Source organism: Macaca fascicularis, chromosome 7 (genome assembly GCF_037993035.2).
Source record: "Macaca fascicularis isolate 582-1 chromosome 7, T2T-MFA8v1.1".
NCBI lineage: Eukaryota > Metazoa > Chordata > Mammalia > Primates > Cercopithecidae > Macaca > Macaca fascicularis.
In genome coordinates this window covers 46,190,201-46,210,925 of record NC_088381.1, presented here as the reverse complement: position 1 = coordinate 46,210,925, position 20,725 = coordinate 46,190,201, and the positions used below count along the sequence as shown (strand labels likewise).

General features: G+C 46.4%; 1 protein-coding gene and 1 long non-coding RNA gene across 26 annotated transcripts in view; one reads left to right on the top strand and one right to left on the bottom strand.

Moving 5' to 3' along the window:
- The first annotated feature begins 20 nt into the window (after window positions 1-20).
- Window positions 21-10,119, top strand: LOC123574449 (uncharacterized). The gene is made up of 2 exons (XR_006699325.3): window positions 21-91; window positions 8,811-10,119. It is a non-coding gene; the product is annotated as an uncharacterized lncRNA (long non-coding RNA).
- PAQR5 (progestin and adipoQ receptor family member 5) overlaps window positions 5,951-20,725 on the bottom strand; it is a 102,469-nt gene continuing 87,694 nt past the window's right edge. For 18 of the 25 annotated variants that reach the window (XM_073996133.1, XM_065548123.1, XM_073996134.1 and 15 more), the window contains 3 exons: window positions 16,312-16,408; window positions 13,737-13,878; window positions 5,951-9,500 (listed from right to left, as the gene is read on the bottom strand). In XM_073996133.1, the coding sequence (XP_073852234.1) occupies window positions 9,259-9,500; window positions 13,737-13,878; window positions 16,312-16,408 (481 nt within the window). In that variant the 3' untranslated portion in view covers window positions 5,951-9,258. Of the gene's footprint in view, window positions 9,501-13,736; window positions 13,879-16,311; window positions 16,409-18,804; window positions 18,947-20,725 lie in introns of all 25 variants that reach the window. The other 7 variants (XR_012415102.1, XR_012415101.1, XR_012415100.1 and 4 more) reach the window with 3 other exon arrangements.

Below are 20,725 nucleotides of genomic sequence, written 5' to 3'. Positions count from 1 at the left end.
ACTGCGCTACCGGAAGTGGCGTTTGTCTCCTAGGCGACCGACGCTGAAAGGGCTGCGGAGTTGTGTGTGAGGGCTGGAGGGAGATCTTGAGGTATGGTATGTAAACTCTTCCGCCTTGCGATGAGGAAATTGAGGGTTTCTTTTCCTCCATCACAAGAAGTTCAATGGAGGGGCCTTTCCAGGGTTGATTCAGAGGTCGGAATGTCGTTCTGGTGAAAAGTGTTGTATTCCTGTGCTGTGCCCTGCTCCGAGTCTCAGGCTCCCTCTCTCTGCCTTCCAAGTCACCACATTATCTTGGCTTCTTTTCTCTCTCTGATTCAACTTTCCTGGGTTTCCCTCCAGCTCTGTCCTATATGTACATTATTTTATCAAATCTTTTTTTTTCCTTTTTTATTTTTTGAGATGGAGTTGCCCTGTCACCCAGGCTGGACTGCAGTCTTCAGCTCACCTCAGCAACCTTTGCCTCCCAGGTTCAAGCATTTCTCCTGCCTCAGCCTCCCAAGTAGCTGGGATTACAGGCGCGCACCACCACGGCCAGCTAATTTTTGTATTTTTAGTAGAGATGAGGTTTCATCATATTGGCCAGGGTGGTCTGGAACTCCTGACTTCAGGTGATCCGCCTACCTTGGCCTCCCAAAGTGCTGGGATTACAGGCGTGAGCCACCGCGCCCGGCCTATTTTATCAAATCTTGATTGTGTTTGATCTTGGCCTTACGGAGATGAATAAAATTTGGTCCTTACCCTTGAAGGGTTGCCTTTTAGAACCTACTCTCTTGCCTTAGATGAACTGATTCTGTATCACTTCAGTCTTGGACCCTAAGCTGATGACTATCAAATACACATCTACACCTGGGCTCTCATGGAATTCTAGCCCCTTATCATCTTCCTAAAGGACCACAGCACTGGTAAGGATAGTCACAATTTAATATCCTTGGCCCATATCGTTGGTGCTCAGGAAGCAACACCCCAAAGTATGGCTCTTTGGCACACTGAGTGCTTTGAACTAAAGAAGATTAAAAGTGCCTCAGAGAAGCCTTAAAAGCAAAGTCTCTCTCTGACTTTCTCCTGCCTTCTTGTCTCCCACCCCTCCGTGTCTTCTAAAGCAAATAATAGAAATCAGAATTTCTGTTCCCCAAGGCAGTTCATGGAAACTAGAACCCCTCTTCACCCAAGCAAGCTAGAAACATTATTCTAGAAAAACCTAGAAATATTAATCTAGACTTCCCCCACCTTTTTGTGTAAGAGCTGGCCATAAAGAAATTCTTTGATGTACCTTGTCATAAGACCCTGGTTCCAAAAGGGTCTTGCCCTACATTCAAGAAGAAGGAAAGCTACACAGAGAGGCCAACAAGAATCTGAACAGAGAGGACTTGCTGGGTTCCTCCTTCAGTCTGTTACCATTAGATCATACTCCTTTTGTCCAATCACATTTCTACACAGCTGTCCTTTCTTCATCTCATGTAAGCATAAAAATGGACAGCTTTCCCTGGGTCTTTGGGTCTTCATTTCTGAAGGCACTTACACCACATAAAACTGTGATTCAATAAATTAGTTATCCATTTATCTTGTTAACCTGTCTTTTGTTATGGTAATGTCAGCTGTGACCCTTAAGATGGGTAAAGAAAAGTATCACACCTTTTCCACCCCTACATTGCGCATTAGGATGGTTCCAATTTTTGCTATTACAGATACAGCTATAGTGAATAAACTTGGAAATTTATACAATGCAGGTAAATATGTAGGACACATTTCTAGAAACAGAATTGCTGAGTCAAAGTATACACATGTGTAACATTTCACAGATATTGCAAATTGTTCTCCATAAGCTGTCCAAATGTACACTCCCACCAGCCTGTATGAGAGTGCCTATTTCTCCACAATTCTCTATGTGTTATCAAACTTTTTAGTAGATATCAATCTATTGGTATCTGTTATCAACTGGTGAGAAAAAACATGTAGTTAAAATTTTCATTTATTTTCAGATAAATGATGTTGTCTGTTCATATATTTAAGAGCCCTTTTGATTCCTTCTCTGTGAACTGTGTTCATATTCTTTGCCTCTTTGTTCTATCGGTTGTTAGTTTTTCTTAATGAGTTGTGAAAGTTCTTATATTAAAAAAAAATTGGTCCTCATCCAAAATACGAGTTTAAATATTTTTATTGTTCACATTTAGGTTATTTTTATTTGTATATGTTTTGTGACAGCTTAGAAAAAATTTCAGGTAGACAGATTTGTCCGTCTTTTATGGCTTCTGTTTTGTGTCATACTAGAAAAATACATCCATTCTGAGTTTTTTATTTTATTTCCCATTTTTTGTTTCCTAGTGCTTTTATTGCTTTGCTTCTTATGTGGAAGTCTTTGAATCATTAGGATTTTGTTAAGCTAGAGTTTGTTATTTTGTTTGTTTGTTTTGTTTTGTTTTTTGAGACAGAGTCTCTGTCACCCAGCCTGGAGTGCAGTGGCGAGATCTCGGCTCACTGCAACTTTTGCCTCTGGGGTTCAAGCGATTCTCCTGCCTCGGCCTCCCGAGTAGCTGGGACTACAGGCGTGTGCCACCATGCCCAGCTAATTTTTTTGTGTTTTCAGTAGAGATGGGGTTTCACCATGCTGGCCAGGCTGGTCTCGAACTCGTGACCTGAAGTGATCCACCTGCCTCGGCCTCCCAAAGTGCTGGGATTACAGGCCTGAGCCACTGCGCCTGGCCTAGAGTTTGGAATGTTTATCATTTCGGAATTGGGCTTGGTTGCTGACTACTTATCTCCTAGTTGCTCTTCAGTTTAGCTTCTACCTCAGACTCTCCATTGAACCTTTTGTTACCAAAATTACCACTTCCTCGATGCTAAATCTAATTGACCATTGTCTGTCTTGACTTCTTAACAACACTAAAAAATGTTGCCCATTCCTTTCTTATCATGCCTTTATTTTTTCTCCTAGCTGTCTAGCCCTTCTTTCTCAGTCTCCTGTGTGAGTTCTTTTTTTCTCCCTTAAATGTTGTGGTTCAGGGTTTAGAGCTGGTCACTAGGTGTACCTTCTCCCTAGGCACTCTCAAGCACTCATATGGCTTCACATACCATTCATGTTTGCTCTTCTGAGCTCCAGAGCCATATATCCAACTGTCTTCTGGATTCTCCACTTTGATATCCCACAAGCATCTCACATTCTAATCTCATCTCACATCCTAACACATTCTAATCTATTCTCCCAAACTTGCTCCCTCTCAGTGGATGGCATCTGCCAAGCCTGAGTCTAAGGCACCATTTTTGGCTTTTCTGTCTTCTTCTGTCTCAATATTCAATCACTAAATCTTAACAGTTCTACATACTAAGTAGCCAAACCTCCAAACCGCTCCACTTTTCTCCATCTCCTTGGCCACCATCATCTCTTGTCTAATGAAGACAGCAGTGTCCTAACAGGCCTCTCTGCTGCCACCTTCCAATCCAGTTTCCATTTTGCTCACCTCTAAATCACGGATCTGATTATGTCACACAGCTGTATGAAACTCTGCAGTGCTTCCCCATTGTTGGAGACCCACCACAGGGCCCTGAGGCGCTTCCTCTGGGGCCCATCACCCATCACTGCCCCATCCCCTCCAGTCATGTTGAATTGCAGTGCCCTGAACACGCTGGGCTCATATGCCATTCTCTGTGCTAACACGCTCTTCTCCCTCCTTTCCTCTGACAATGCCTTGCCTTCAGTTCTCTGCAGATCTGCCAGCTACCCTGCTGTGGATACTGGGTCCTGTGGTACAGCCCCCATGCCCCCAAAACTGCACTTTCCCACTCACTGCACCTGTTGACTTGTTTCAGCACTCACATTCCAATTGGCAGTCACTGTTCATTCCTGTCTCCTCTACTGGCTTATCCCCACAGCCTCACTAGATGGCATTGTTGCATGCCCAGTGCCTCGCAGTGCAGGTGCCCCATACATGGCTTGAAGGGGATGAATGAATCATCCCTTCAAAGAACACTCCAGTTGAGGACCCAGTTACACCGCACCACCTCCAGCTTCTCTTCAGGTCAGTTTCTTCTTCCTCCCTCACTTCTGTATTAAAGCTCTCTGGCTTATTAATTTCCTTAAAACTACCAAATAATTACATCATTTCTCTATTCAAAAATAGCAAAGGGCTCCCTGTAGCCATTAAAAGATTTGCATTTTACCATAGAATTAGAGATCCAGAGCAGGAGTGAGGGTAGGAGGGCGGGGAGAGGAGAACTGAGGGGATTTTTTCTTTCTAAAGTCAAGTATTTTAGGTATAATTTACATATAGTAAAACGGACCCTTTTTAGTTGTATTGTTCTATGTATTTGACAAATATATAGTATGCTGTAACCACATCAAATGTATATTTCCATCACAGTGGAAAATTCTCTGTGCTGCCCCTACTCCTAGGCCTTGGCAGCCACTTTTCTGATTTTCTTCCCTATACTTTTGCCTTTTCCAGCATGTCTTTTCTTTCACTCAGCATAATGCTTTGATATTCAACAACATGTTGCATGTACCAGTAATTTGTTCCCTTTTTGTTGCTGAGTCTTTTCCACTGTGTGAATGCAGGACAATTTATTCATTCACCAGTTGGACATTTAGACTGTTTCTACTTTCTGGAGATTATGAAACTGGTATAATTATTTGTGTAAAAGTCTTTATGTAGGTGTGTTTGTATTTGTCTTAGGTGGGATTGTGGGTCTTATGGTAAGTTTAACTTTATTAGAAACTATTAAATTGGACCAGGAGAGTCTTATCCAAATCATTGAAGAGGGGCTGACACTACACAAATTTGAAACCATGTGTTAATCCAAACACCCAGATAAGCAAGTCCAGCTGTGGGAACCCAGTAAACACCAATGACCAGAAACTGCTGAAGCCCAGAGTGTTTGAGGGGAGGCAGTAAAATGGAGACAGCACTGCCTTGGGAGCTTGGACATGCTGCGCACACTGTTCCCTCCCAGGGCATGCTGGTCACTCAGTGGCCTTGGAAACATTGTCTCAGGTTCCCAGGCCATGAATCTCTCTCACCAGGCCATTTGTAACATGGATGGTTAGATGTTAATGTTTACATACACAAAACACAAATTAATAAAATCAACGTGTGTGTGTGTGTGTGTGTGTGTGTGTGTGTGTGTGTGTGTGTGTGTGTGTGTGTTGGGGAGTTGGGGGACTGTAATATTTAGACAAAAAGAAACAAATGACTTGAACTATATTTCAAATAAATAACATACACAGAAAGGGGGAAAAAACCCAGGTAACTGTGACTATTTAGAAGGCCTTTCCTTCTGTGTTCTGGAGGAGGCAAAAAAAGTTCAGCCTGTTTCAGAAATCTGTTGCTTAGCATTAAGAGAATGAGCGTGGCAACTGTCTGAAGTTCATTTCTTACGAGTTGACACATTCCATGCAAGTACCAAGAGACATAGGAAAGCCCTATAGGCAATTTCTCAAGGGAAAAAAAATCAGGCAAATCTCAGAATTCTTCAAAAGTCAAGTCATCCAGATATTTTCTGGAGTTAACATCCTTCCAGTAGAACAAGTACCTGCCAGCCTTGGGACCCCTCTACTTAGCTCAACCTGCAGTGCCTTCCCCCGACAAGCTGACAAGACTGGCTCCTTTATGCCCATCAAGTCTTCTTCAAATGTCAGCTTATCAGAGTGACCATCAATTCACATGCCCTACTAGGCTTAATTTCTTTACAGCACTTATTATCTGGATTCATCTATATATCTTGTCTGCCTGCCCAACCAGAACACTAGCCTCTTCGGGGAGGGACATTATAGGTTTTTTTCATTCGCGTATCCCCAATTCCTAGGACAGTGGCCATTCTATACATCCTAAGCACTAACTATTCATTGATGATTTACTGATATACATGTGTACAGGGATCTGTTTCTCATGGTGAATGAACACGCTTGCAGTGTGGTAGATAAAACATAACCAAATTAAGTGGCAAACAGGATGACTTTATGATAATAAATAAATTCTGTTTATTTTTTTCTCTCACATAGTTCAAGAAACCAGACATTAGTGTAAGTTGGAGAACATCTGAGTTTGAAAACAGGTCTTTGCCTTAATGGATTGTTGACTAGAAAATCAGAGGCTGACATTCAAATAATATGTTCTGAAGTGTTGTACAACACTTCCAGAAAGACTTCAGCAGACCAAATATTTAAACCACTTTATACTCAGAAGGCCTTAAATTTCCCACAACATCCTACCAACAATTGCAAATTCTTTTTTTGTTTTTTTGAGGCAGGGTCTCACCCTGTTGCCCAGTCTGGAGTGCAATGGTGCAATCATAGATCACTGCAGCATCCAACTCCTGGGTTCAAGCAATCCTCCGACATCACCCTCCACAGTAGCTGGGACCACAAGTATGCACCACCACAACCAGCTAGTTTTAAAATTTTTTAATAGAGACAGTGTCTGGCTCTATTGTCCAGGCTGGTCCCAAACCCCTAGGCTCTAGCAGTCCTCCAACTTCAGCCTCCCAAAGTGCTGGGATTACAGGCATGAGCCGCTGCATCCAGCTACAGATTAATTCATTCATTCGTTCGTTCTTTATTTTAAGACTAGTGAAGTGCAGTAGTGAGAAGAGGGGAAGAGTAGAACAAGGAGGTTGACCTATAACTGACTGTGACCAATCAATTGAGCTAACTCACTACCTTCAGACCAGCCAAAAATTCATTTCTTTAGAAAAAAGATGAGAATTATTTTCTAAAAACTAAGCAATGGAACCCCTTCAATGGGTAAAGGGAGGTAAAGTTAACTGAATGGCCTTATTCCTACATATTCAAGTTTTATCACAGTTGTAAGGTCTGGTAAATTTTAGAGTAGCGCTTCTTAAGCAAGGGGAGCGAGGAGAGGTACATTCCATTAGGAATGTGCCACCCTCACCACCATAGCCTTTTTGGAGACAATGCCATGGTGAGCAATTGTTACCAATGGGAATGTGTCACATCTCTTAAGTGTACTGAGATACTTTTTAAAAATTGAGACCCATTCCAGTGAGGTCTTCAGCTGACCCCTGCCAACCTTTTAGACTTTCTGAAATGGCTTGGATGAAATTATACTCACATTAGACATCTAATGCCTATCACTTAATACTTAATAATAATTAATATATTTGAACCCTTTCTCATTTTGCAGTGGAAACTTTCAAATCAGTGTGCTGCAAACTGTTGTAAAATTCTGATTTATAACACTGTCCCCAAAAGTATATAATGGGACTAAAGTTTACCAAACTTACTAAAAATGTTATGAAACACTGGATGTTATTTTGTTGATTTAACATTTCATTTTCATCATTAATCATGTGAAAAAGCAACATAAGCAAAGATTAAATAATCTAAAAATCCTTCAAATTGATCACTCATTACTTCATTTCTTACTGAGCTAAACATTATTTTGTTATCTATAAAGTAGAGAATTTAAAACAATGTATGTCTTTGGCATTACTAGAAAGGGGTATTTAAACTTTGTACCTTTTGTTGCCATAAAATTGAAGTTACAGTAAGATGAAATGGAAGCCCACGGCCCTGTTGGTATGGAATTCCACTAATAATGTCAGATTGTTGCCAAAAAAACAAATTTTGTCATGCAGCTTGCAATTAATGTACCAAAAATTTACCAGCCCATACAGTTTTATCATCTGCCTTCCACAGAGGAAGTAAACAGATAACAAAACTAATGAAATCATATTTCTTGACCACTCTCATCCAATATAAATTGTTACTTGTCCTTAGAGGATTAGACAGTGAGCTATTTACAAGGGCATTCAAATGTCTGGGCTAGTTAATGGTAGAGGCAGTAGTCTAAGATGTGGGGTATTCCTGAGTCAGCAAAGAGGATCTTGCATTGTGAGGAAGGCCCCCTAAGTCATTAACAAGTGCAGATCAGGGTTTGATGGGCCTCTGTCAAAAGTGTTTTGCATCCGCATTTCTGTGTTCCCTGAAAACACCATGAAATACTGAACTTTAATCAGTAATACAACAAATGAGAAAATGCTCAGTGTTTTAGAACTATTCAGAGCAGAAAACTCTGGAACATAAAATGGGGGGGTACGCCTTAGTTGGTGAGTTGCTAAAACTTGAGATCAGGTGAAGCGAAGGTGATAGGTCCAATGCCTTCTGGAATGTGTAACACCAGCAGTTCTTCAAGTTTGGCCTCTGGCCCTCCTGTATTAGAACCATCTGGGAGACTTGCTCCAGTGCAGATCTCCTCTACAAAACCTACATTTAACCTAGTGAAGCAGAACCCCCTGGTTTTCCCCAGGAGTCTGCGTTTGTCACAAGCTTACTAGATGTTTCTGATTCACAGTAAAGCTTGAGAACATTATATGTGACCATCCCACTGGCAAGGTCATTAACATCTTATGCATATGGATACTGAATTTTGCAGCATATTTGAAATCTTGAAGCAATATCAAATGTATGACATCCCCAAATATAGTAATTTCCTTTGGTTTAAAAGGTGGCAGATGAGCACAACCAATTGGGATTAACTCAGCCAATTCTTAGAGTTTAACACATTTTACCTGCACCGAATAATACTTTGCAGATCAAACTGGCAACCAGAAAACAGCATAACAGAACACATGACACCCTGCTGTGGATTTTTAAGAAAAAAACTGACGAATTCCAAATCCATAGTGACATGAGAACTTGCACTTTGAAGGCAGAATGGATTTGTGGGAAGAGAGGACTCTCCTTTTGTTCTCCCTTCACTAGGTGGAGAAGGGAAGGTCTCTCCCCAAACAGCTCTCTTCATTCTGGAATGTTTTCCCAGTCCCCAAGGCGCTCAGTGACCAACTTCCTTTCACAGGTCCTCCCAGTGACTGACCTTGACTCATTCTCCCGAAGAAGTCAACAGGCCACTACGAGAGCTCTTGAGAGAAGCTTTGTGACATGAAATTCATCAAATGAAGCAAGATTCATTTTTTAAAAAATATTACAAAGCTCCAGGGTAATATGCTTAATCCAATTGTTTAAATAGAATAAAAAACCCCATTTTAAGTAAATTTAAAATTAATGAAATATCAGTAGTTTGCCTTAACGAGGACTTGCTTGAACCATGTTCTCCTTTTAAAATCACACACACAGAACCAGTGTACATTTGGAGAAATTTCGCCAGCTGAATACCTTTTTGACATGAATTCATTCAAAAGACACCAACCATTATGAATATTTTAGGCCATGGTAAGTTGTAACCGCCTCCAGCTTGGTGTTGCAGCTTTATGTTGACATTTGGCATGAAAAGCTTATGGTCTGAGTCATGTTTCTTTTTTGTGTAATTCTGGCTTGGGAATCCGATACAGAGCAGCTGAGAAATAAATTATGTTGCTGAGGCTGAAGATGATGCACAGAAGTATGGCTCCGGCTATCTGAGAGAAAGAGAAGGGCTTGGAGGTGGCTAGGAGCCATTCCTTCCTCAGAGTCTTGTCCAGAAGTATGGCTTCCATCTGCATATGCGTGGCCAGGATCACACACACGTGAAACAGCTGGTGACTGTGACCTATGGCAAACACAAAAGGCCGTCAAGATCAGCAATGAAAAGGAATGAGTACTGGCTGGGTGCGGTGGCTCAAGCCTGTAATCCCAGCACTTTGGGAGGCCGAGACAGGCGGATCACGAGGTCAGGAGATCGAGACCATCCTGGCTAACCCAGTGAAACCCCGTCTCTACTAAAAAAATACAAAAAACTAGCCGGGCGAGGTGGCGGGCGCCTGTAGTCCCAGCTACTCGGGAGGCTGAGGCAGGAGAATGGCGTGAACCCGGGAGGCGGAGCTTGCAGTGAGCTGAGATCCGGCCACTGCACTCCAGCCTGTGCGACAGAGCGAGACTCCGTCTCAAAAAAAAAAAAAAAAAAAAAGAAAAGGAATGAATACTGATACATGCTATGGCATGTATGCTAAAAATGATGCTAAGTGAAAGAAACCAGACAGGAGACCACATATTATATGAAATCTCCAGAATATGCAAATCCATAAAGACAGAGAGTAGATTAGTGGCTGCTTCAACAGGGGGTGAGAATAGGGATTAACAGTGCATGGGTCTGATGGAGGGGATGAAAATGTTCTAAAACTGATGTATGGTGAATTTACTGAAAATATCATTAAATTGTATACTTGACATTGGGGAATTATTGAATATGTGATATACACCTTAATAAATTTATTTTTAAGAAACAATATGGGAAAAATAAAAGGTCCATCAGAGAAAACCAAATCCAAATTCTTTTTTAAAACAACTATCCACCAGTCTCATTTTTCAGATGAAAAAATTAGGCACCAAAGGTCATCTCTGGAGAGCCAGCACTGATCAGCTCAGAGTTTCATTCAATGCTCAGGGAGAAGCTGGCTGAATTTTCTGTTGGCCACTAACCAAGTGGACCTCTCCCTACTGCCAGTTAGTCACAGATATGACTAGGATTCTTCCTCGCCAATGCCATGCTGGACCCATCTTACATGGTGCTCATCACAGAGCCTGGGAGCAGAGTAGAGGGTAGTGGGAGTGACAGGGACAGGGACATGCTGGGTGGTTGGTGGTTGGCGAGGAAACAAGTCCAATGCCTAGGGTCAGGGGCAGCTTTGGGGGACAACCCTCAGACCCCAGGAGTAAGGAGGAGATCACATGTGTCATGGGCTGAATGATGTCCCTGAAAAATACATGTGCTGAAGTCTTAACCCCCAGAATGAGACCATATTTGCAGATAGGATCTTTAGAGAAATAATTAGGTAAAAATGAAGTCTCTATGATGGGCCTAATCCACTGTGACTGGTGTCCTTATAAGAAAAGGAGGTTAGGCCAGGCACGGTGGCTCACGCCTGTAATCCCAGCACTCTGGGAGGCTGAGGCGGGCAGATCACGAGGTCAGGAGATCAAGACCATTCTGGCTAACATAATGAAACCCCATCTCTACTAAAAATACAAAAATTAGCCGGGCGTGGTGGCGGGCACCTGTAATCCCAGCTACTCAGGAGGCTGAGGCAGGAGAATGGTATGAACCCGGGAGGCAGAGCTTGCAGGGAGCCGAGATTGCACCACTGCACGCTAGCCTGGGTGACAGACAGAGACCTCTGTCTCAAAAAAAAAAAAAAAAAAAAAAAAGAGGTTAGGACACAGACATGCATGTATACAGAGAAAAAGATCATGTAAAGACAGATGGAAAGAACGGCCATCAACAAGCCAAAGAGGAGGCCTCTGGAGAAACCAACTCTGCCAACACTTTGATCTCAGATTTCCAGCCTCCAGAATTGTGAGAAAATAAATTTCAGTTGTTTAGGCCACAACAGTCTGTGATACTTTGTTATGGCAGCCCTAGCAAACTAATACAACATAAAAGTTAAATAAGGATTCTCTTTTGGTTTAAAAAAAATAAAATAAAAAGGCTGGGCATGGTGGCTCACACCTATAATCCCAAAACTTTGGGAGGCCAAGGCAGGAGGATTGCTTGAACCCAGGAGTTTTGAGACCAGCCTGGGCAACACAGTGAGATCCTATCTCTAGAAAAATTGAAAATTTAGTGTTGCACCCTCAGGACCTATCTCAGAAGAAATACGCAATAAATGTGTCCTAGGACTTGATCCAGCCTGGCCACCTCTACTATTGAGCAGGAGCAGAGTTAGGAATAAGAATGTAGAAGGGTTGAGGATTCTCAAGTGGATGTCTGACAAGTTTCCTACAGCAGGGAGCTGTGAGGCCCCCAGTATCTGTCTCCAGGAAGAAGGTGTGCCTGGAGCTGCCATGCCTGCCTTACTCAAGCTATACTAATGGGCTGTGTATGATTTCCAAATGTGTATGTGATGCAGCAAAGTGATTTCATCTCCAGCAGAGAGCTGTGCTCTCAGGACACAGGGCAAAGCAGAGCGGTAACTAGCCACCTTCTCCAGCTGAGGCTCAAACCTGTCTCCACTGGGGCATGAGATAAAAGACAGAAAGAGCCATCAGCATTGGATGTATCTGAAATGTGGCTGCAGCAGGAAGAGTGATTTCAACAATCCTGCCTAACAGGAATAGGGAGGAGCTTCCTCTGGGCCAAACCATGCCAGGCCAGCACTTCCCAGGAAACCTGGGGCTCATGGCCAGAGAGGGATTCCCACCTCCAGCAGACTCAGTTAAGGACTGAGAATGTCCCGAATCTTGTTAATGATCTGTCATGAACTATTGTCTAGGAAATGTCCCCCAGAGGGGTGTTTTTCAGTTCTGTATCCCTAGGCCCAAGAAGATGGGACAGAGTTGAATAAATAAAATGTTATTAAGAAACCTGAGTGGTAGCAAAAGAAGGCTCAGGGCTACTTTTCCAGCAACCCCAAAACTTGCTACACAGACACCTCTACTTTGTCAAGGGGGCTGGGGAGATGGACATGGCAGTCAGGATGCTGATCACTCCGATTCCCTGGCCTCTCCTTTTCCTCCTTTTTGGAAATCTGTTCTCTAAGCATTTTGCTAGTTACAACCCCTTCTGACACAACAAAAGTGGGAAAAGAGATAAAAACTTTAATCAGATCAAACAAACTGCATCTGGCCACATCTCTTAGTGGGAGGAGATGGAAAATCAGGAACAAAATGGGCTTGGAGAGAAGCAAGCTTCCCACCCTGGTGGGGACAATGACTGGTCCTTTGATTCCCAGGTACTCATCTAAGGAACTCTCACCCCAAAGTCTTGTCATCCTCACCAGAAGTGATGCAAGGATGCCTCCTCCTAGCCAGTCCCAGAGCCAGAGCAGAGGAGGCACATTCTGCAGGGCCCCGTCCCTCCTTCCCTAGACAGAGCGGGGAAAGAACTCTGCCAGCAGGTGGAAACCCCCGTGACTCCGACACCTTCTCTCCACCACATCCTCTGGAGCTTCAATGAGCTCAGGTTCATCTGGAGGATGACTCGGCCTCTGTGTGAGTATTGGGTTTCACTCTTGGAGTTTCTGGTTCAGGAGGTCCGTGGTGGGGCCTGAGAATCTGCATGTTCTCAGATGATGCTGATGCTGCTGGCTGATGACCACCCCTTGAGAAACCACTGTTCTACCATGAACTCCTGGCCGCCTCCTGCCCACCATGCTCAAGACAAAGAAGGATGCTTTCCCCTTTTCCCTTTCCTGCACAGCCCCCTGTTATCTGGTACCCTCAGAGCCATCTTCATCCTGTCTTTCCTCTTCCTGTCCTCGGCTGCCCCCCAATGTACTTTTTTTTTTTCTTCAGATAGGATCTCTCTCGCCCAGACTAGAGTGCAGTGCACCATCATGGCTCACTGCAGCCTCAACCTTCCAGGCTCAAGCCAACGCCTCCTGAGTAGCTGGGACCACAGGCGCACGCCACCACACCCGGCTAATTTTTGTGTTTTTTGTAGAAACAGGGTTTCGCTGTGTCGCTCAGGATTGTCTTGAGCACAGGCTCAAGTAATCTGCCCACCTTGGCCTCCCAAAGTGCTGGGATTACATGCGTGAGCCACCACACCCAGCCCCAATGTTCATTTAATAATGAGATCCATGTTCTGGATGACAATAGGACACACTGGCTGCATACCCCATCAGAATGCTTTAGGCTCCTGGGCCTACCTGCCCTTCATCCTGCCCATACTACCTAACAGTGCACCTGCTGCGGACACCCTGGCCTCTGTCAACTTGCAGTGGTACTCACCTTGGCCGCTCTCCCTGCCCCTCCCTGCCCTTTGCAGCTCCATGCGCTAGAGTCAGGGACAGGACCCTGCCCAGCCAGGTGGGCAATAAGCAGAGCAGCAGGGCTGTTGCCCACTCACCGATGTAGTCAAAGCGTCCTGGGGCTAGGCGCTCCGGCAGGTGTGCAGAGTACAAGAAAGAGGCCAGGAGGGTCATGATCATGTGCTTCTGGTGGTAGGAGGTGGCTTCATTTTGTGCACTCTCCCCTGGGAACAGGAATAGCTGCAGGTGTTTAAAGAAACATCAGGTCTTGAGAGGACAGGCCTGAGGCAGGCCCTCTTCCTTCTCAGCACCTGCAGCTGGGACTTTGGGGGCTCTGACACCCACACACGTCAGCACACACACAAACTCCAGAGGCCAAGGCCCTCACCTCCTCAGGTTGTGGCCTGGGAGAGGAAACTCAGGCACCATGTGAGCGGAACTCCTATCCTGAGTGTGGTCGATTGAGACTCGAGACTATTATATTTCAGTCCCCCAAATGCTCATGAGAGTCTTTTGGGTTATTTACTTACTGAAGCGGGGAGAAAAAGGAAAGAAGGAAGGAATGGGAAAGGAAAAGAAAGACAAAAATCCTACTAGATAATTGGTACTCTTTCTGGGGGTAAAATGTAAGTACAATTGACTCTTAACATACAGGCTAGGGGCACTGACCTCCTGCAGTCAAAAGTCCATGTACAACTTTGACTCCCCCAAACTTAATTACTAATAGCCTCCTGTTGACTGGAAACCTTACCTGTAACAAACTGCCAATTAACACATATTTTGTATATGTATTATATACTGTATTCTTACAGTAAAGTAAGCTAGAGAAAAGCAAGTGTTATTGAGAAAATCCTGAGGAAGAGGAAGAAGAAAAGGGGTTGGTCTTGCTGTCTCCTGAGTGGCGGAGGTGGAAGAAAACCCATGTATAAGTTCAAACCCGTGTTTGAGGGTCAACTGTATAGGGGATTCACGCTGGAACTCACTTTTTATCAGCACATCCACTGAACTGGTGCTCCTAATTAAGGCTTTAAGGCCTAGAAATCCCTGGAAGGCCTTCTGAGTCATCCAAAAGTATCAATCATGGCCACTATACTGTTTCAGAGCTAAGTGTAGTTTTTGTATTATTGTTATAAACAGTCATAGCAGCCGCCACTTACCGAGGGCAGCAAGCCAGGCCTCTTACGTGCATCATTTCACCTGAGCCACAATTATCATAAGGCAGACTCCATTTTCCCCATTTTGCAGATGAGGAGAGTGGGCCAGAGAGTGACTTGCATATCACTTAGTGAGAAGTGAAGTCAGGATCTGAATCCAGGCAGGCTGATTCCAGCATCAACATCGGCACTTAGAACTGGACCTCCCCTTCCCTCTGCCCTCCTCTGACTCAGCCACGTGCCAGAAGCACGCAACACTTGTCACAACACAGGACTCACACTGCCTGATTTGGAGGCACATGGGACAGAATTGCTCTGTCTGCTCTTGGTTTCCTGTGTGTGGTCTGCGCCCTCGAGGAAGGAGTGAGGGGAATGGGCTACAGCCCCATCTTTGGTGCTCCTCCAGACCCACAGAGGCAGAGCACAGAGAACGTGCTCAATGCCCCAGCTGCTGGGTGGAGCTCAGCCCCTCCCCTTGTCCCTCAGCCCTGCCATCTGGGCTTTATTCTTCAAGCCCACAGGACACCACCTCTGGGAGGAAACTTCACTCACCAGGTACTGGATAAGCACTGCAGAGCCTATCAGATCCATTGTTTTGATTAATCCTCATTACCCCCTACAAAGGAGGGCTGGTACCCTCATGTACAGATGAGGAAACTAATTTGAGGCTCAGAGAGTTGTGTGCCCTGCCTGAGGTCACACAGCCAGTGAGCAGTGGGACTAGAATTTGAACTCAAGCCCATATGGTTTGAAAGTGCATGGACTTTCCCCTTCTTGTCCTACTTGCTGTCCCTACTATAACCTCTTCCTTTATGCTCTCCATCTCATTCCCATTGCTTGTTTAAGACCCTCGTTCATGCCTTTTCATTCAATATTAACAGTATACTGCTTGATGATGGAACAATGCATTCCCAAACTCTTGCTAACAGTCAGCACTTTACATGTTCTCCGTGTAATCCTCCCCACAGCCCATGAGGTGTTATCAAGCCCAGCTTACAGATGAGGGATATTGAGGCATAGAGAACTGGCCCAGGGACTGACAGCAAGTATTGGAGACCTGCCTGCAGAGCTCACTCTCCTGCTCACTCCACTCAGCCCCAGGCTGCCTGCTCTGCCTGGCTCTATGACATTCCTGAGCCCACAGTCATATTGTCAGTCAGGGCCTCTGTGCTTATGCCATCTCCTAACCACTCCTCAAGTGCCACCAAGGCAGCACCTGGGTGCAGGCGAAAGAAAGATAGATCAGACTGTTACTGTGTCTATGTAGAAAAAGGAAGACATAAGAAATTCCATTTTGATCTGTACTAAGAAAAATTTTTCTTATTTCTTTTCTCAATCTCTCGTCCCACCTGACGAGAAATACCCACAGGTGTGGAGGCGCTGGCCCCCTTCACCTAGGTCTTGACTCCTGTTTTGTTCTACAGTTCCCATTGCAGTGCTGTGACCCCCAGAAGCTCAGTAAAACAACTGACTTCCTGGTGTTGCCAACAGGCAGAGAGGAGATACAGCCAGTCCTTACCCTGTAGAAGATGGGCAGGGAGTCCCACATGTACGGATAAGCAAAGGCGAGCACACGAATCACCTTACAGAGTCTGGGCTTCTGGATTTCAAGAAACCTAAATGAGGGAAGGAAAGTGGGGAGGAAATGGAATGAAAAGAGTCTCAGTAAATTGCACACGCACATGCATGCACACCGAGGGCCTGGTCATCGACAGAGGACAAGCATTTTTGTACCAGCTCCTGTGGCCAGCAGCTTCTCCACCAGCCTCATCCATTCCTCCCACCCCAATGGAAGTGACAAAACTTCAGATGCAAAAAGATCTCCAGAGACACCATCTCCAGACCATGGGAAGCAGTGGTGTCCAGACTAAGCCAGAAAGGAGGCGCTGGGCAGAAACCCTTTGAGGGCCACGTTACATAACTGCCAAAGAGCCTTTTAAAACTCTAGTTGCTACCGGGACAGGGAATGAGTAGGGAGCTTCAGGGGATCCACTGCCACAGACTTTTGGGGGGCACACTCTGCAAAGGCTGAGATGCACCCATCTAGTTGGAGCCCAGGTATTATCACGCAGGAGGCCTGGGTTGAAGTAGGCATTTGATCCTTGGAGAGCTTTCTGGAATATTTATACCACACACAGGGATACTTGGCTTGGGAAAACTAAATAAACATGAAGTCTTTCCTTCTCTCCTTCGTTGCCACCCTCACCCAACCTCCAATCCAAGACAGCTGACAGCAACCTTAAAACAAGTGATGTTGATTGTTGAGAGGCAGGTCCCCCCAGACAGAACATGACAGGACCTCAGCTGACTTGGGCCCAGCCTGGGGCAGCAGCTCAGGGTATGGGGAACTGGGCCGCACAGAGGGCAGGCTGCACACTGGGAGGACATGGGGATGGGCAAGGAGGATCTCTGCACAAAACCACAGCCCTGAACTGAGGCCTGGGTAAGGAAGTGCTCATGGGCCCTGGCTGGGCCACCAAGGCCAGGTAGTAGGGACAGGTACAGTCCCCACATCAATGCTGAGGTGTACTGTGGAGGGCTGTGTCCTCCCTCAGGGCCCACAGGGCTGCAGGGTAAGGAACCCAGCACAGGGGATGCAGAGCCACATGCTGAGGCTCTTGGGATGGCTGTTCTGATGCAGTCTGTAAAGGCAATGCGTGCATTTGGGCCCTTTCAGCCTTTGCTGACAGTTCTGCCCCTCATCACACTGGAGCGATGGGGTCTGGGTCCTGCTGTGGCTCCCACTCTGCTCCCAAGAACCTCGGGCCCAGTCCACAAGCCTGTTCTTTCTCCTTCAAATGCCATCTGCTGTTTCCTCTGAGCCCAGACGCATTTCCCGTGGCCAGGCTGTTCACATCTCGTATGAGCCAGTAAAGCTACCTGACCATAAACCTGGCTGCTGCCTGTATCCCTCAGCATGGAGTATGCAGGGACTTCCACATCGGGCAGTTAGGGAACGCTCCTCAGGCAGGCGCCAGGTCTGGTCAGGCCTGGATCCCGGGGACCCAGCACAGAATCAGGTCTAAGGATGTGGACATTGTCCAGGCTAGTGTGCTCCACTCAGTCCTCAGGGCATCCGAGCACAAACGGCCCACCCAGAGATTCCTGTTTCAGGGGAAAGGGACACCACTGTGTGCCCCAAGAAGCCCCACGGCCTCCCAAGACAAACTCCAACTTCACTCCAGCCCACTTTGGTGTTTCTTCTTTGCTGACCCTGCCTGTAAGTCATACATGGCACCTGGCACGTACCAGGTGAGAAGCTCAATGAGAAGGGACTAGGATGCATCGTCCCCCCAAAAAAGAACCAAACTCTAGGAGAGGTGAGGCAGCAGCACTGTGATTTCATGTGGAGAGCTTGATCGGGACACACTGGGTTCAAATCCTGACTCTGCCCTTCACAACCACGTGACCTCGGCTGGTCACTAACCTTTGTGTACCTCCTGATCCTCACGGGTGACACAGGGACAATGACTGTGCCTCGTCACAGCCTTGTTGTATGGATTCGATGAAACGATGCTCGTGAGGTGTTTAGAACTGTGCATGGTACAGTCACACAGACTAAATAGCAGCTTTTAAAAAACATGCATCGTGGAGCTCCATTCTCTCCCCCGCCCCACCTTGTATCGATGTTGGTCCAGAAAATAGGAACAGGAGGGAACAAACAGGTTCTGGGTGATTTGCCTGAAGTCAGATGAGTCAATAAGAAGCAGAGCTAGGATATAAACCCTGGGCTTTCTGGTTCCCAAGTGTCACCCCCTCTGCCTCAAGCAGTAGGCTGGGTAGCCTCAGACTCCGCCCAGCCTTCACCCTTCCCTGCCCACTCTGCCCCTGGAGCAGAGGGCATACACTCCTGCCATCCCGAGAGCCAGGTACCTGCCTCACCGGCCTTCTTAGTCCTCCAGCAGACCCTGCCCGGCCGCGGCAGGCCGCCCCCTCCTGCCCTGTGCCCTGCCACGGCCTGCCCTCTCTGGGTTGAGAGGCTGGCTCTTAAAGGGCCCCTGTGGCCACTTACACTCGAAGAAATCTGGCTCTGGCTGGCGAAGGCCATCCCCCAAAGCATGGATTTTCTGTGACTTGAGACAACATTTCGCTCGGCCTGACAAAGTGTTTCCCCAGGGGCAAACGGACCAGCCTCTCCAGCTGCAAAGCCGAGTCTAGAGGGAAAAGAGGAGAAAAAGCAGAATAGAAGAGAGACAGCAACAGAGAGAAAAAGGCAGAAGGGCCAGTAGCTTGGGAGAAGGGCCGCCCGCTGCCAAGTTGCAGTTCCGCATCAGGCCACGCGATGTCGCCACAGCCAGAGCAGAGCCGCAGCCACAGCATCCTCAGAGGCGCCCCACGCGCGGCCCCACATCCCCGCCTGCTCGGGCTTAGGGCAGTCCCGCAGCAGAGGGCTAAGGGGCTGCTATACAGGAAGTCAGGTCTCTGCTCAGAACGAGGTTGGCAAGGCACACGGAGTTGCGGGAGAAGCCTTCGTTAAGAGAGGGTTGATTCAACACAGTCTGTTCTAAACCCTGACAACACAGCTGAAAGGACTGGCAACTGGAATTCCGGAAACTAGGGCTTGAAAATAGCGGGCCTTCGGAAAAATCATTTTATTGCAGAGACGAACGCACGAGTGCACGTGTGTGTGTACATAAGGGCGGTGGTTATGGTTGTTTTCTTGTGTAGGAGTTGTCTTATCTTGGAGAACTGCAGGAATGTGGACATTTCCCCATGTCCGTACCTGGCCAATCCTCTGAGAACCATGTCTGCTGAGCCTTCTACCTCCTTCGCTGACCTCAAACCCCTTCCAGGTCAGCTCTACTCCTCTGAGCTGCCTCAGCAACTGCCAAGCTGTCCTTACAGCAGAGCTCATGAGTGAAAATTAATCTCTCGCCCTCACAGCTCTGACCAGCAGGTTTTTCACTCAGCAGCTCTTCGAAAAAAAAAAAAAAAAAAAGCAATCAATAGTTGGACGCATTGGATGGAGATGGACAATGATTTGTGATATATAGCACTCGCTGTGTAACTGACATTCGTGAAGGGAGTGGCAGCCCTTTCCTGTGCAGGCATGAGCAGGCCAGGGCCTCGGCCACCCCCGCCTTGCTCCAAGAACCATGAAGAAGGCATGCATTCTCTCATTTCCCCTCTCAAATGCTACAGAATGAGAAGGCAGTTTTCTGGAACATATTCAGTTGAACCAAAGTCCATGATAGTAAGAACCAAAAACCACTCAGGGTATGACAAAGCTATGTTGAGATTGGCCTTAATGGTCTGCCTTATAATGGAACGAATGCCATTTCAACCCTGATTTTCAGGCAAGCATCAGATAACTATCAAGCTAATACTGAGGTTCCTGGTCTCCCCCTGTGCTCCTGGGAGGGGAAGGTGGTTCTCTCCTGCTCTGCCCAACTACAGCTGGATAGAGCAGGAGGGAGAGGCAGGGGTGGAGCCTGGGGGAGGAAGACAGCTGGGAGAGGAAGCTTGGAGAAGACACTAAGGCATTGGCATTGCAGGATGCCCAAACCAGAGAGGACCCAGAGGATGTTGTTTCAGATGCCCTCACTGAAGATGCAGACCCTGAGGCCCAGAGGGGACAGTGACTGCCCTGAGGCCACACAGCAAGTCTGGGGGAGCAGGGTTGAAATTCAGGCCTCCAGATGCCCAGACCCTCCTCTCTACCCACTTCTCCTGAAGTTACTCAGGGCCAGCATCACTTCTGCACGAGTCAGCTTTCTCACTCTCAGGACACTAAAGGCAGAGATAGGGAGTGAACAGAGTGGAGGACAGCTTGTAAGAGCAGCAAAACCACAGACAGGGGAATGTGGAGCGAGGACGAGGTACAAAGGGCACTGGAAGGGCCACAGCTGGAATGCCCACTCTACCTTTGGGTGCAAAAGTGTGGCACGTGCCCCCTTCCTCCTTTTTGCTTCCAACATAGCCCACCACCTCCC